General features: G+C 32.2%; 2 protein-coding genes across 2 annotated transcripts; one reads left to right on the top strand and one right to left on the bottom strand.

Moving 5' to 3' along the window:
• Window positions 1-3,734: 3,734 nt before the first annotated feature.
• Window positions 3,735-8,947, bottom strand: LOC134715927 (uncharacterized). Its single transcript, XM_063578490.1, has 4 exons — window positions 6,608-8,947; window positions 5,376-5,552; window positions 4,736-4,921; window positions 3,735-4,145 (listed from the first exon to the last, which is right to left on the bottom strand). The coding sequence occupies exons 1-4, from the start codon at window positions 8,867-8,869 to the stop codon at window positions 3,804-3,806; spliced, it is 2,967 nt and encodes a 988-aa protein (XP_063434560.1). The 5' UTR covers window positions 8,870-8,947; the 3' UTR covers window positions 3,735-3,803.
• A 1,956-nt stretch (window positions 8,948-10,903) lies between these two features.
• On the top strand, window positions 10,904-13,969 carry LOC134715925 (uncharacterized). The gene is made up of 3 exons (XM_063578489.1): window positions 10,904-10,955; window positions 11,951-12,163; window positions 12,760-13,969. Exons 2-3 carry the CDS (start codon window positions 11,983-11,985, stop codon window positions 13,908-13,910), a joined length of 1,332 nt encoding a protein of 443 aa, XP_063434559.1. The 5' UTR covers window positions 10,904-10,955; window positions 11,951-11,982; the 3' UTR covers window positions 13,911-13,969.
• Window positions 13,970-16,317: the final 2,348 nt, after the last annotated feature.

Raw genomic sequence — 16,317 nt, 5'->3', positions numbered from 1 at the left:
TATGTATTCGATGCAATGTTATACTCTTCTATCTAAGAAACGTTAGTCTTGATTATATGAGTAGATTACATCTGATTTACACAGAGGGAATATATCAATATTTCAACTTTAAAAAAAAAGAGCAATTAGAAAACAGTGAGTGTCATTGTCCAAAAATTTTACAGATGCAGTCCACACTTTTAGAAGATCTTTAGGCCAAGAAATATAATGATCTTAATTGCGTTTATTTTTCTGTCATCAAATGCTATCTTGTCACTGCATTTGTTTGGCAATCATAATTGCTGTGATACCTTGTCTTTTCTTGTTTGATTGCCAAAATCTTAGCTTTTTTCTATCATATGATAACATTTCTATGCTTATTATAATAAAATGTACATAACCATGATCATTGGTTCTAATATATTTTTAAAGCTGCACTAATCATCATCTTTGACAAGAAATACAAAAAATAGCAATAACAACAAAAAACAATTAGTAATTTATTCACAATGATATTGTGTAAGCTTTATGAAATTAAGAAGATTTTGGTATGGTTACCAACAATACAACTAACGTTACAGTACCTAAATTGCACCTATTCCACAAAAATAGCTGTAGAAATCTTACACGTTTTTATTTGGGACTTAACACTTAATATTTATATATACATATACATGGACTAATGTCAAATTGTTCTAAATATTTGAAGAAAAGGAAATAACATTTGTTATGCAATTTTTAAGTGTGTAAATTTAAACATGGATGCAATTAGGGTATGATTCAATATGGATTCAAAATTGAATTGCTGTGATTATATAGTAAACAATAATACATCTATAAAAAACACAACATGGAAACTTTTGTCTAGATCATACAAAAAGGTGAGAGAAAAATGATAAAATAGGTGCAAATTAGGTACCGTCACGTTACCCACCAAAGTTCAAATGAAGTGAATGTAAGCAATCAATACAATCTTAAAGCCTTCAACAATATCGTATAGTCTAATTTATATCAAAATAATTTACGAAAAACACATATTACATACATAAACCAACAAAAACCACTGAACTACCTCATCATGGCTTTGGACAAACTCTGAGACAGTGGTGCTTCAGAACAACCTAAGTCGTATTTGGCACAACTTTTGGAATTTTTTATCCTAAATGCTCTTCAACATTGTACTTGTTTGGCTTTATAATTGTTTGATCTGAGCGTCACTGAACGCACGTCTGGCGTATTGAATTATAATCATTCCTGGTACCTTTGATAACTTATTACAATTTGATAACAACCTATAAATATCAGGTGAAAAAGCATTAAGGTGGTACCTAACACTACAGGGAGATAACTCTGTAAAATCAGCTAAACGTTTTAATTCCGTTGTGTTGTTGAGGGAATATTAAGCTTCTCAATGATCAAAATTATTGTTTGTCAAACTGCTATATAACCAGTGTAATTTTTCTGATAAATTGGTTGGTTTAAATTTTTTGAAATTTTTATATTTTTGTCAAAGGGTCAAAGTAAATACTTTGTTGAAATTTTATGAACGAGCCAAATTAATTTTAGTGAAGGTGTTGGGTACAAACTTAACTCATCAGAATATATCGGTCTCAAACAATAAAGAAACACAAAGTACAAGTCTGAGAGTACTTGCAGTTTCTAACAGCATAATTCAAAGTCAATAACATGTATCTAAGACATAAATATCAATCAGTACACATCCAACATTCGATGATGGATTTAGTGTAAATAAATTCAACTGTAGTATACGGCTGTTCAAAAGTTAAATTGACGCAATTAACAGACTGTATTTTAATTTCGGGGATCGGTAAGTACAAATCCGGTGACAGTTGTAAATTCTTATTTTAAAGTTTATAAAGTCACGTTTGCTTTTGATTTTGTCAGTAAACTTTTATGGCCTTCCCCCTATTTTTTAATTTGCCTTGGCGTTTGGTATTATTGTCATACCTTTTTGAAGTCTATCTATGGTTAACGTTGTCTGATTGATTTGTGAATTTGAAAAAAAAGAACACTTAAGAAATTTTTGATAAAAATCGGGTTATTACTAATTTTTAAGATACGTGTATATAGGTATATGTAAAGATACTTACTTTCTTTACATTCAATTCAGCAATGTAGAAAGAATTAGAAACGTTTTCGAATTGTGATGTATATATGAGAACAGTGTTATTCCCATAACAGCACAGATATGTAATACAATGATTATGAATGATATAGAAAAAAATACCATAGAGATTTAATAATGAAAAGCTTTCAAAGAATAACAGATGATGAGATGTTCAACTCAATATCTTCAGGCATAAAGGAAGGGAATGATACTTTAAAAATGTTGCAAAATGGATCAAAAATATGACAATTTACTGAAATTTATGAATTTTAAACACTTTTTGCCAACTAGGAGGGTTTTGATCGTCGACCAAAGAGCCATAACTCATAGCTGACTGATTACAATTTGCACCTGCGTTGCTAACGCCATTCGACTACATCAGTCTGTCCTTCCGTCTTGAAGACCTTAGAACATTTGTCAAATTTCTAGGAAAGGGGATGATTTTATGTTTGAACTTCAGCTAGCTGGTTGAGTTGTAACATGTAAACAATTTTAGATCTACCGTGCAGCTTCTATATACCTGTATTCCAACAGTTTGCAATTGTATATGGAAAATATTTGAAAATCTTGTGTGTAGCATGTAAACAATTTTTATATCTGGAGTGCACCCGCGTTCTAGCCAAGGGTTACGATCCACTATCCTCCTCTCCAGGAGGAGGGGAGCTGATCGTTACTTTTGGCTAGCGAAGATATTCCAAATCGAAATAAATATAGTTTCAAAAATATAATAAAAAAAAAGTTGAAAAAGGCTTAACTCATTAGAACGATACTAAGGCCACACCAATTTAATTTCTTGTTCTACGGATTTTTCCACTCCAGAAATTGGGGCGAGCGAGCGATTTGAAAATTTTAATAAAAAAAAAATGAAATTGAAATTTTTTGAGGCGAAGCTTAAAAAGTAGAGGCGAGCGATTAACTTTTTTTTTGTAAACATAAAATCAAAGGTTCTGACAAAAATAAAATGGTTTGAAACTAGAATTACCACTTTTACATTGATATTTGCTAAATTTCTCAACTGCCTCACATTTTATTTCAGCATATTTATGACTTCTTGTATTTAATACCATTACTTTTTGATGATCATGATGATATCAGATCTTGAACTGAATAAATGAATAACTTCAACTGCCTTATAAATTATCTACATGATGCCGCTAGAAACACAGCAGTGTCTTGCAAGAAGCAGGAACTGTTCATCCTTTCCGAAAACCTGAGTTTACCCAGTTTTTGGGGTTCATGCTGTTCATTAATGGTTGTACTTTCATTTTTTTTGTATTAAATGTTGGTTTTCTGTGTCTCCATTGTTTTTGGTGTTATCTTTTTGTCCTGTTGATATAAATAGGATGTAGTACAAGTGCCAATGAGACAACTCTCAATCAAAGTACAATACAATGTATTTAAAGTTAACAATTATTTGTCAACATACAGCCTTCAATCCAAAGCCTAGACAAAGTACAATACAATGTATTTAAAGTTAACTATTATATATGTCAACATACAGCATTCAATCCAAAGCCTAGTCTCATACGAAACAGCAAACTAAAAGGGCCCAACAATTACTAGTGTTAACCAATTCAAATAGGAAAACCAATGGTATAATTTACATGCAGAATAAAAAATATCTAAATGAGTGCAATTGTTTAATTTATCTCTGATATCAAACAAATTTACACAATGGATGCCCCAGCTTACAAAGTTAATGCTTTGCCTTTTTCCCAACAAATTTTTTTCCCCATGTTTTTGTGTCCTTTCCTGAATTTCTACACACTTCACATAGAGGTCGTACGACAGAATATTGTTCGTAGAGTGCTGATATATACGGGTTATTATCATCTAGGAGGTCCTCAGCTGTTCCGCAATGAACACACACAGGGGGAAGATAGTGCTTTAGTGAGGCACTGTAATATGTCGTTTCAATTGGTGAATTACATGCCAGTGCCTCTCTAACAACAATGTCAACAGTTTCTGAGTCATCTTGGACCAAAGCCCCACCACATGTGTAAAAGGAATCTTCTTTTAATCTGAGAATCAGTTCATCCTGAAATGATAAAAATTGAAATGAAAATATCACAATGCTTTATAATTGACCACATCCTAAGAATACCAGTATATCATAGTAAAGCTTACACATACTAAAAAAAGAACAAATCTCTTCTATAATATTAAGAATAAATAACATGTAAAACATTATATTAAACATAGAGAATCTTCATTAAATACGAACCCAGTTTTTTGTATGCAAGAATTACTTTGAAGTCTTTGTCACCTTGTTACTGAGTCAGAGATATGAAAACATTAAAACCTTAACCAAGTCAGAGAACCAAGACATATGGTTTAATACAATTGGTTATTGAAAAACCTTGTGTAAAGTTACATTTGTACTGACTATGTGTTATGGGCCTTGCTCATTGTTGAAGACTGTAGTGTTCTACAATTAATAATTTCTGTGTCATTTGGTCCCTTCAATGAAAAGAGATGTCTCATACCACAATTTTTTTTTATATTGTGTATATGTAAAGACCTTGTAGGACATCTATACATCTTAAGAATGTATAAAAATATTCTGATGATTATATTATAGGTGTCATCGATGTAAAAAAAACACCTGCAGTATGAAAGGTATAATACCTGTTCCCTGGACAATTTCTTTTCACTGAAAATACAGCGTGGTTTTGAGCATTCACTGCACAAAATTACTTCTCGGACTTTGTTGTTTTTGAATAAATCTCTACGTTGTTTATCATTTTCATTCTCTTCTGCTTTATGTGCCGCCCCCGGTCTGTGTTGTTCCTCTCCAGTATTTTGTCCATAAAGCTGTAATATATAAAATGAATTTACTTCATAGAAAAGCTAATTTCTTGGCATGGATAAATAATGCATTGACAAGTTGGTGCAGTATGAAATTATTTTACTTAGGATATTCATAAATACAAGAACCCTTTGTCAGATTACTTTATAGTATAATACTGTCATATTGTGTTATTTCTTTTGTTGTTAAAACATTGACATTGTCTGACATGAGACTATATTAAGTTTAGGTTTGCTGTGTCAATAGGAATTGACCATTAGTACATGTATGTCTGATGAAGGTTAATCCAGAAAAACAAATCACACATAGTTTAGTTTCTTATATATTTTCTTTGAAAGTTGTGAATTGCTGTCTTTCTGACATGTATTTATCATGTTTATACTTTTTTTTTTAATCATGTAAGATCATGAATGTAGTCCTTGTCACATATTCTTAACTACATGTACATCCTTTACTGACCTCTGAGAAAGACTTATATTGGTTGTTTTCTCCAGGCACAGGGTTGGGTAGGAAATGCAGGTCCTGAAATTTGTCCTCTGGTATCCTTGGGGGGTTGATTTCACAGTAAGGACAATCATTGCACTTTTTCAGCTGGAATGCATAATGACTGCTCCTTCCATGCCGGGCTATAAAATCCTGAAGTTGTGTAAAGAAAAAAACCTCATATTATTCAAATGAAACATAAATAGGTAGCATGAACAATGTGCATATTAAAGTCTTAGAGTAACTAACCTATCTAGATAAGTATAAGCAGTCAGAGGTGACCCTTGGGAACTCAATGATAATTTTATAGAAATAAAAATGGTGTTGAATATGAGAATTCAAGAACATCTTTTTAAAAAAGATGATTGAACTTTTATTTTGTTCATGTATTTTTATGCATGTTGCCATTGAACAAAACAATTGAGTATCATAAGTCTAAAGTACAAGTATCAGTATTGTTTTTGTTTTTTTTAATTATCTTATCCTAGACTATTGACATCAAATAACATATTTTGCGGTTTGTTGTGATAGTAAATTAGAAGTGTGAGCTGCATGAGCTGTATATGGTATGAACGCATAGTAGTATTATATATAAGCATCTTAAATCTTAACAGAAGTGATCAATATAATATGCAGTACATGTATAAAATGTATATATGAATAAAATGTTGGATCACATGCCTGACATATATGATTGTATGACATAAAGAGTGTATACATGAATGCAGTGCTAAAGATATGGGTATATTACACTAGCTATTTAATGTCATGTTTATTTAGTTATACTATACTATTTAAAAGAAGCATAAAGCTATAAAATCAATTTAATATGTAGATTCTCATCCCTATCCATCATTTTTACATCCAAATTTGAAAATAAACTGTATTCAATCATCAATTAATAAGCTATTTAATTAATGACAATATTTAAAGCAATTGGCACCAAATCAATAAAAGTTAGACTGCAACTTGCATCATTTTGTTCTGGTCATGTAGATGAGAATCTATAAATTAAATTACTATTTGGTCTACTCATATACTGTACATGTATCAAGTATTATATATATATATATAAAATATAAATTTACACTGTTAATAACAATGTAAGGGACAGTCTAGTCCGTGTTTTATCATTTTTCTGCAACGCATCCCTAGTAAATGACAGGTATATAAAAATCTTCTCTATGAGAAAACGCTTCAAAAATTACCTGCACTTGTTTAACCTTGCGCAATTCTCCACTAGACATGTCTACCTTTAATTCTTTATTCAAGACCTGGCAAACCACTTCAAGAGCATCCATGATCTGGTTTTCTGTGACTCCTTTATAAGTTGTGAGGTAATCATCCTTAAATCTCATCCTCTCAAATCTAGAGTTAACTATATCAATAACACTTTTGATAGATTCATCATAAGCCTCTCTGAACCCAGTTTTTATGAAGGCCAAGTTTCTGACAGCTGTAAGAGTGGACTTGTGTTTAACTGCTTTTTCAAAGGTCTCAGGCATCTCTTTCCTTGAAAGTGCACAATGTTGCAGGGATAAATTTAAAATTGACATACAACGCTCTGCTGGATTCATCCAGCTGTGATTCGGTGCTGTTCTTAATGCTATGAGCATATCTAGATCTAATGCGATAAATAGCTGAATCAGTGATAGCTGGACAGTCCCGAAAGTTACCCTATGATCAGGACCTCCATCTGTCATTAAACATAGTATGGGTGTTTCTAGATTGACATCATCATCAGAGTAGTTCTCTCTTAAAATTCTTGTTAGCTCAGTTGCATGACGATAAGGTGTAGATGCTTGGAAAACTTTATCTTTAGTTGTAACATATATATGTCCATTGAAGAAGCTATCATTTGAGTTCTTTGGAATATCGCTTACAAAAGCCACAGAGGGAACAAGGCCACCAAGATGAAAATCGTGATCTGTGGCTACTAATTTCGGACCATCTGCTGGAGCAAGCACTTTGTTGTGACCACGAACTCCAGTGCTAATTGGTACACCAGGTTCTCCAACCGGAACAATAGCTTTGTCATCTAAACAAACAAATGTGGAATACTTCCTGTTTTTTACACAGAACTCTTTGAGATATTTTAATGATGTGGCAACATATCTTGCATCTGGGTGCGAAACTCTTGCTTGTCTTGTCTGAACACGGAATTTTACATTAAATCTACATGAGTATTTTAATGCTGATTTTTGAAAAGCGCTGTTTGGTTGGAATTGTAATCTTATAGTTTCTGTACAAGGTATAGGTGTGTCATTAGGCAATCGTTTCACGATCTGGTTTCTTAGATCTTCCAATGAGATAGCCATTGGTAAATATAGCTCCTGACCTCGTCGCCTTTCATTTACCTGAAGAATCTGTTCATCAAAAAATTTACCCATTTCCTCGAAAAATGTCCCAAATTTGGTATCAATATCTTTTCCATTCAGTGTCCTATAATCAAGGAGTAGGTTTGAATCATCACTATTAAGCAATAGTTCAGTTACGCGCTCATCAACTTCTGCTTGCTCCTTGGTTTCAGATACAGCTTCACAACCAGTTAACTCAAAAAAAATATTTCTCAATACAGACCTAGGTGATTTTACAAGTTTACAATATCTGTTTAAAAAATCTCTGCGCATAGACCTAGTGGAAAACTTGGGCAATGTTGCGTTTATCTTATTTACAATTTTGACATTTCTTGTTTCACGATAACTACTCTGTTCCTCTGGTACCTTCCATATAAAATTTAAGGTTCCAATGGAGCCACCATAAGCCATTCTATACAACATTATGGGTACTTCAATTTCTAGATTTTTTATGAACATCCTTCTTTTAACCCTATCTTCAGGTGCATATTTATCAAGGTCAACAAATCTATAGTCATCAATTTTATTAAGGTCAGATTGTAATGTTCCATAGGACTCACGACTCTCAGTAGTTGGAGGTATGTATTTCAAAGATGTATCGGATTCAAGAGAACGCCTTGGTGTGTCACCTGACTGATACGACTCTTTATGTTGAATATTGTCCTTGTCTAAACGTGTTTTGTATTTAGTTATGCATTCCAGAAGTTGTTCTATGTCATCACTGAATTTTTTATTCCTTGAAGATAAAATGGAGGGAAATGATAATGATTTTGACAAGTCAACAGAGAGCTCATTTAATCTTTGAGATGTGATGATGGGGGGTCGATGATGTATCTTTTTGAACTCATTATAACCCTGAAATTTATCAAAGATCTTTGGAACATGACAAGCACTATCTGATAGTTTTTTATGGGCATGGTCGATGTACCACAATGTGTCTCTTAATGACTTTGCAACAAAGTTAGCTGTATCCAGGCAATCTACAGTCCAGCCACATCCTTTGGACTCCATTAGGTCAATTACATGACATAAAAGTCTTTGAGGGCCAGAAAGTTTCTTGGCACCATCTGTCTTAGGTTTGTCTGGTAAAACAACTTTACACCTATTCCCCATAAGTATACTAAATGCATTTGTGCTAGGCCTACTGGGTAAATTATTTGAAGCTGAAGCAATGTTATTTATAATATTAGTACAAGTGCTAGATTCAGGACATGCAGATCTACGTATAATATACTCAACAAACTTACAACCCAATGCTGTGGTTAGATCCAAAACGTCCATGTCAGCGTTATCGGCCGCTATGTGGTCTGACTTCATACTCTCTTTCAAGTACACTGCTGTTACATTGTCAGATGAAAGGCTGAGTTTTTTAATTCCGACGCAATACGTAAAGAGTTCAACAAAACTGCCACCGGCAAACGATATTGCCGTGGACGGCAACACCTCCCCTCCTTGTGAGTCCTTAATTCTTACCACAAAAATCGGCATGATACTTGTTGAAATTATTTGTTTTTGACTGTGATAAGAAATCTGTGTTTTAGATATAAACAGTAAAATCATTGCGATTTGCCGTGGACTAAAACACTTTGGCGATTTAATTGAGTTTTTATAAATTTTTTCGAAAAAACCGATGCGGGAAAAAGACACGATTTTGTTTCCGGATGCGGGAAGCGGGAAAATAAAAAAAATATTTTTTTTCTGTTTAGAAAAAAACACGTGCGCGCGGGTCCGTCGAACAAGTAATCAAATTGGTGTGGCCTTATAACAATCAAATAAACCCAGAAATGAGACAAAGTATTTGTTATCCATATGCAGTGACTACATTTTTGCAAAGTTTTCACAAAAAAATCGATACCACTTTACCTCAAGTTTCAAGGTGATCTAAATTATATTGAAATAAACAATCATCTCGGTAATGATACCATCTTCTTTCTTTTCATGGTTTATCATAAAAAGAAATGTTATTTCTTATTGACTTTTATTGCTATCTGAAAAGGATTAACATTATTTTATCAACAAAAATTGACCAACTCTCTTATACACGTTTAGATTAACACCTGCAAATCCGTTGTAGTATAATGTCGAATATGTTTTATGTAGTTCATAAGTGTTTTTCGTTTTTTTATATAGATTAGACCGTATGTTTCCCCGTTTAAATGGTTTTACACTAGTAATTTTGTGACCCTTTATAGCTTCTTGTTCGATGTTAACCTTTGCTCCGTGTTGAAGACCGTACCATGACCTATAATTATTTACCTCTATAAATTGTCACTTGGATTGAGAGTTGTCTCATTGGCACCCATACCACATCTTCCGCTATATCAAGTTTTCCTATCGAAGTACGGTGGTTTTCTCAGGACACTCCGGCTTCTTCACTAATAAAAACTGGACGCCACGAAATAGCCTAAATGCGGGTCTCCAAAGTGGCGTTAAAACATAAAAAAACCAAATCAATCAAAATCCTATATCTAGAAAAGATAAAAAAAAAAAAAAAAAAAAAAAAAAAAGGGGTAGGTTTAAATATTATAGAACATGTTTTTAATGCAAATCTATTGATAATATTGAAGACATGGCAACAAGCATTTTAAATTTACATTTATATTTTGTTGTTATAATGTAGGATTAAAGTTTTGAAATAAATTACATGGACCGATGTTAACAAACGTGTAAGAAGCTTAGTTTTGGGGTGTTCACACTTTCACAACTTGATTGTTTGTTCAGTAAAATCTTTCAAAACAATTTCTAACATCTAACATCTAACAACTTTAAAAAATAAAAACTATTCTGGACTAGTTGCAAACCTTCGACTTGTTGTCTAAAAACATGCGCAATTGGGGATGTTGAATATTTTGGAATACTGAAGGACAAAAATAGACAATTCCGTAAATTCCTGTCTAACAAACTTCTGGTTGTACCGAGACATGTTGTATAGCAATGACGACCTTTATCCATTTGTTATTTCAGAATATAATTAGATCGTAAAAACATGTCATGTTTAGTAAACAATCTAAAGGTTATGCAAGGTTAAATGTGATCATGCCACAATTTAACCATATTTACAATATGACTTTTATTATATTTGTGTTGGGTCGAAACTCTGTGGGACATTTTGGTTTTTGTTTTGGGACAATATTCACCTGTTGAGGAAACCACCAATCATTTTTTATATACATGAATATGATTGTTAACCATAACTTTGGTAAGTGAAATGAATTTTAATTATTAGTATCAGAAATTAAAAAGTCATAAATTAACTATGCGTTAACAATAATACGTTTTTACCCGTTTTTAAATTTTATGCGTAGTATGTTTGAATTTGTACACAATTTCGAGTTTGATATGAGGATCTGCCTCAAAATAAGAATAGTTTTTGAAATTGACCCATGTACGACTCCACTAACTATTTATATTTAAAACAGACTCGGTGTTGATTTTTAAATAATTGATAACGATGATTAAGAGGCCACTTATTTGTGTCGCCAGTACCGAATTTGGAAAGGAGAACTCGTACGTTGTAACATCATAACCATGAGGTCGACCTTTCAGATGGTGTCTGCCTAATATCATGTGACAAAAAATTCAAAAAAAGAGGGGCGAAAGATACCAGAGGTGCAGTCAAACTGATAGAACGAAATAAACTGACAACGCCATAGCTATATATATGTAGGGAGAACACAAGTTATTAAGTCTTTTTGCGTACAATATTCTATTTAGCCACAACACTTGTTGCTTCTTTGTTCTCAACTTACAGACACTGCTACTGCTCTTTTCAATCCTAAATGACACATGTCATAGGCGATGAAAATGATAATTTATGCTCTTTGTTTACTCCAATTGATGACCAGCAATTCTTTTAAACGTCTCTATAGTCTGCATTCAGTCAGTAGGTTGTGTAGTCATTTACTCATGTTGATCAGGATCTCTCTATCCTTCTGAAGCACTTGAAATCTGTTCAAGTTGTCGTGGTTATGTATGTGTTGCTCAGACTTTCGGTTTTGTGGATTGTTATTTGTCTATTTGTTTTGTTTTCGTGTTTTGTCATCGGTTTATCGACGTATGAATTTGGATAAGTAATATTAGGACGTCTAATTTTGAATTTCAAATTACAAACTTGAAAGACAGTCTTCAGTTCAAGTTAAAGAGCAAGTTCAATCTTGCTTTTTGTAGTGTTCATAGAAAATTTTATATTTGCAGACTTATTTTGAACCAGCTTGTGAACTGTTACGATGTATTTTAACAAGAGAAATGCACTTCAAGGAACCATCCCACATTCCAATGGAAAAAGTTTCTTTGATGAAGAATCTGATGACGGTTTCGTGATATCAGATCTTCAAAATTCCTCTAGACCATACAACTTGTACTCAGCTCTCGAAAGGTTCGGGGAAACAATTACAGAAGAAAATGAAGGTATATAGTTGATGGAGATAATGCTTGTATTTTGTAGATTGTGAATTAACTAACATTAGGGTTAATTTTGTGGACCTTTTCTTAGTGTTACAATGAAAATGAATTATGAACATACAGTATACTAAAAAAAACAATATCAGAAGTTTCAATCTAATATATAACATTTTTATATAAATTTATATCAAAGACATTGATTGCTAGAAAAAAGTATCAAAATAGGTTAAACTATTTTATTCTTAGTTTACGACATTGAGATCCAGTTGTTAAAACGTGCATAAATTGATTCTTTATATAGGGAATAATACATGGCAAATCCGTATCATATGTTGTATCATCCCGAGACATCAATATCAGCCCAAGGGCCCTTAGGGTATGCGATAAAGGGTAGGGGTGTGATAAAGGGTATGCGATAAAGGGTGCGCATCAAAGTTGCGCGATATGGATTAAACAGCAGGCTATTTATCAAATATGCAAAACTACTGTATTTACTACTAAACGTATGATAAATATGTATATATGTGTATTACGTTGTCTTTAATCATTGAAAAAACAAATCAAATTCTAGTACGTCCATTAAAACACTTATCATGTTTCAGATTTGTTTGATGATTCTTGCAGTCCACAAGAAAGCAGTCCATTCAATAACGATAAAGACAAAAGTACTTTGGACCATTCAATTTCAAAGAAAGTTGAAAAGCTAAGATTCACTGCAAAATCTGATAATGTTAACGTTAAATCAGTCAAACGATGTACGCAAGAAGAAAATACAGAAACAAGAATTGGCCGAAAAGAGAACTATACCGTGATGCACAATTCAGATAAAAATAAAGTACATCAAAATTTGTCTTGTGTAAGACGAAGGTCTAGTTTACATGATGTAGCACAAATGTTTCCTTATGGATGCGATGAATATTCGACATATACGGAAAAAGAGAATAAAATGGATGTTAACGAATTAAACAGAAGCGTGAAATTTGAGAATTCAGTGTTTCAAGACTCGCAATATATGAAAAGAAGGTCCAGTTTTAATGGAATATCTCAACTTAGGGCTTCTTATAAGGATGAAAATAAAAATGAAATAAGAAGGAAAAGCAGTCATCTAGATAAATCATGTATTGATCGATTTTCTAAATTGAATAAACAATCGATGGTCAAAGATTTAAAACAAACGAAACGATGGTCAAGTTTAGATGATGTAAATAAAGAAAAACACCCAAACGATAACAACAACTCAGAAATAAAAGACAATGTGATTTCCCGAATTTGTCACTCGGACGATATCGATTCTAACGATATAGTATCGATTTCACAAAAATCTTCGACCAACGCAGCACTACGAAGTACAAAAAGTGCTATAAACTTACGTGAGTTCTTGGTAAACTCAAAACTTTATCTTGTTTCACCAGAAAAATTGATGCTATATTGTTCGGAAGGCCACACAAAAACAGACAAAGTTGAAATAGCCGCTACCGGACACGAGTCAATAGTACAAATAAAAGATAACAACGCATTGCAAAGAACACAGAATGAGAATAAAGTCGAAAAATCGGTTCATTTAGTTGAAGACAGTTGTGTTGGTGAGAAAACTGAATTAAAAACTGGAAAGTATAGTAGTGATATTCAAAACAAAGATTTTAATTCATACGAAAATAATTCCGTCCAATCTAAACCATTGGAGTGGTTAGCTAAAAGCAAAATTCGACAAAGTAAAAGAGAACATCATATGATGTCTCCTGTCTGTTTTTGAATATTTTATTGTTGAATTAAATTTAAATGACTCATTAATTAAATTATACTTATATTGTATGCCTTATTTTTATAGCTTAAAGTCTCTTTATAATCCAGCTATAGGTCTTCAGATATGGCTATAAATCCAACACCAAATATAACCCAGATAGCAATTTATATGTATACTTTTATGGACTTTTTCAAAAACGAAAATTGAACTGCTACACGGCACATCATCAGGACTATTTCATTTAACCCTGATCTTTACATGTAAACTTAATTCGATAACATTCTGTTCTTTTAAATCTATTGAAGGATTACAATAAACCTTATTTCAAGGTTACTCGTGTTATAAATAGAACAGTACTTTTAGTTCGATAAGACTTCGACAAGGACTTTTGTAGTCGAATTTGAACCCTATTAGTGTATATGTATTCGATGCAATGTTATACTCTTCTATCTAAGAAACGTTAGTCTTGATTATATGAGTAGATTACATCTGATTTACACAGAGGGAATATATCAATATTTCAACTTTAAAAAAAAAGAGCAATTAGAAAACAGTGAGTGTCATTGTCCAAAAATTTTACAGATGCAGTCCACACTTTTAGAAGATCTTTAGGCCAAGAAATATAATGATCTTAATTGCGTTTATTTTTCTGTCATCAAATGCTATCTTGTCACTGCATTTGTTTGGCAATCATAATTGCTGTGATACCTTGTCTTTTCTTGTTTGATTGCCAAAATCTTAGCTTTTTTCTATCATATGATAACATTTCTATGCTTATTATAATAAAATGTACATAACCATGATCATTGGTTCTAATATATTTTTAAAGCTGCACTAATCATCATCTTTGACAAGAAATACAAAAAATAGCAATAACAACAAAAAACAATTAGTAATTTATTCACAATGATATTGTGTAAGCTTTATGAAATTAAGAAGATTTTGGTATGGTTACCAACAATACAACTAACGTTACAGTACCTAAATTGCACCTATTCCACAAAAATAGCTGTAGAAATCTTACACGTTTTTATTTGGGACTTAACACTTAATATTTATATATACATATACATGGACTAATGTCAAATTGTTCTAAATATTTGAAGAAAAGGAAATAACATTTGTTATGCAATTTTTAAGTGTGTAAATTTAAACATGGATGCAATTAGGGTATGATTCAATATGGATTCAAAATTGAATTGCTGTGATTATATAGTAAACAATAATACATCTATAAAAAACACAACATGGAAACTTTTGTCTAGATCATACAAAAAGGTGAGAGAAAAATGATAAAATAGGTGCAAATTAGGTACCGTCACGTTACCCACCAAAGTTCAAATGAAGTGAATGTAAGCAATCAATACAATCTTAAAGCCTTCAACAATATCGTATAGTCTAATTTATATCAAAATAATTTACGAAAAACACATATTACATACATAAACCAACAAAAACCACTGAACTACCTCATCATGGCTTTGGACAAACTCTGAGACAGTGGTGCTTCAGAACAACCTAAGTCGTATTTGGCACAACTTTTGGAATTTTTTATCCTAAATGCTCTTCAACATTGTACTTGTTTGGCTTTATAATTGTTTGATCTGAGCGTCACTGAACGCACGTCTGGCGTATTGAATTATAATCATTCCTGGTACCTTTGATAACTTATTACAATTTGATAACAACCTATAAATATCAGGTGAAAAAGCATTAAGGTGGTACCTAACACTACAGGGAGATAACTCTGTAAAATCAGCTAAACGTTTTAATTCCGTTGTGTTGTTGAGGGAATATTAAGCTTCTCAATGATCAAAATTATTGTTTGTCAAACTGCTATATAACCAGTGTAATTTTTCTGATAAATTGGTTGGTTTAAATTTTTTGAAATTTTTATATTTTTGTCAAAGGGTCAAAGTAAATACTTTGTTGAAATTTTATGAACGAGCCAAATTAATTTTAGTGAAGGTGTTGGGTACAAACTTAACTCATCAGAATATATCGGTCTCAAACAATAAAGAAACACAAAGTACAAGTCTGAGAGTACTTGCAGTTTCTAACAGCATAATTCAAAGTCAATAACATGTATCTAAGACATAAATATCAATCAGTACACATCCAACATTCGATGATGGATTTAGTGTAAATAAATTCAACTGTAGTATACGGCTGTTCAAAAGTTAAATTGACGCAATTAACAGACTGTATTTTAATTTCGGGGATCGGTAAGTACAAATCCGGTGACAGTTGTAAATTCTTATTTTAAAGTTTATAAAGTCACGTTTGCTTTTGATTTTGTCAGTAAACTTTTATGGCCTTCCCCCTATTTTTTAATTTGCCTTGGCGTTTGGTATTATTGTCATACCTTTTTGAAGTCTATCTATGGTTAACGTTGTCTGATTGATTTGTGAATTTG

This window comes from Mytilus trossulus, chromosome 4, assembly GCF_036588685.1.
Source record: "Mytilus trossulus isolate FHL-02 chromosome 4, PNRI_Mtr1.1.1.hap1, whole genome shotgun sequence".
Lineage (NCBI taxonomy): Eukaryota > Metazoa > Mollusca > Bivalvia > Mytilida > Mytilidae > Mytilus > Mytilus trossulus.
Note: the sequence above shows the minus strand (reverse complement) of the source record. Positions and strands in the feature narration are given on the sequence as shown.

Coding starts and splice junctions, on each gene's coding strand:
- LOC134715927 (XM_063578490.1), bottom strand. CDS start 8,869: ATGGGGAATAGGTGTAAAGTTGTTTTACCAGACAAACCTAAGACAGAT. Junction 5,553..6,607: donor GCAAGGTTAAACAAGTGCAG/GTAATTTTTGAA, acceptor ACACAACTTCAG/GATTTTATAGCCCGGCATGG. Junction 4,146..4,735: donor AGAAATTGTCCAGGGAACAG/GTATTATACCTT, acceptor TTATCATTTCAG/GATGAACTGATTCTCAGATT.
- LOC134715925 (XM_063578489.1), top strand. CDS start 11,983: ATGTATTTTAACAAGAGAAATGCACTTCAAGGAACCATCCCACATTCC. Junction 12,164..12,759: donor AATTACAGAAGAAAATGAAG/GTATATAGTTGA, acceptor ATCATGTTTCAG/ATTTGTTTGATGATTCTTGC.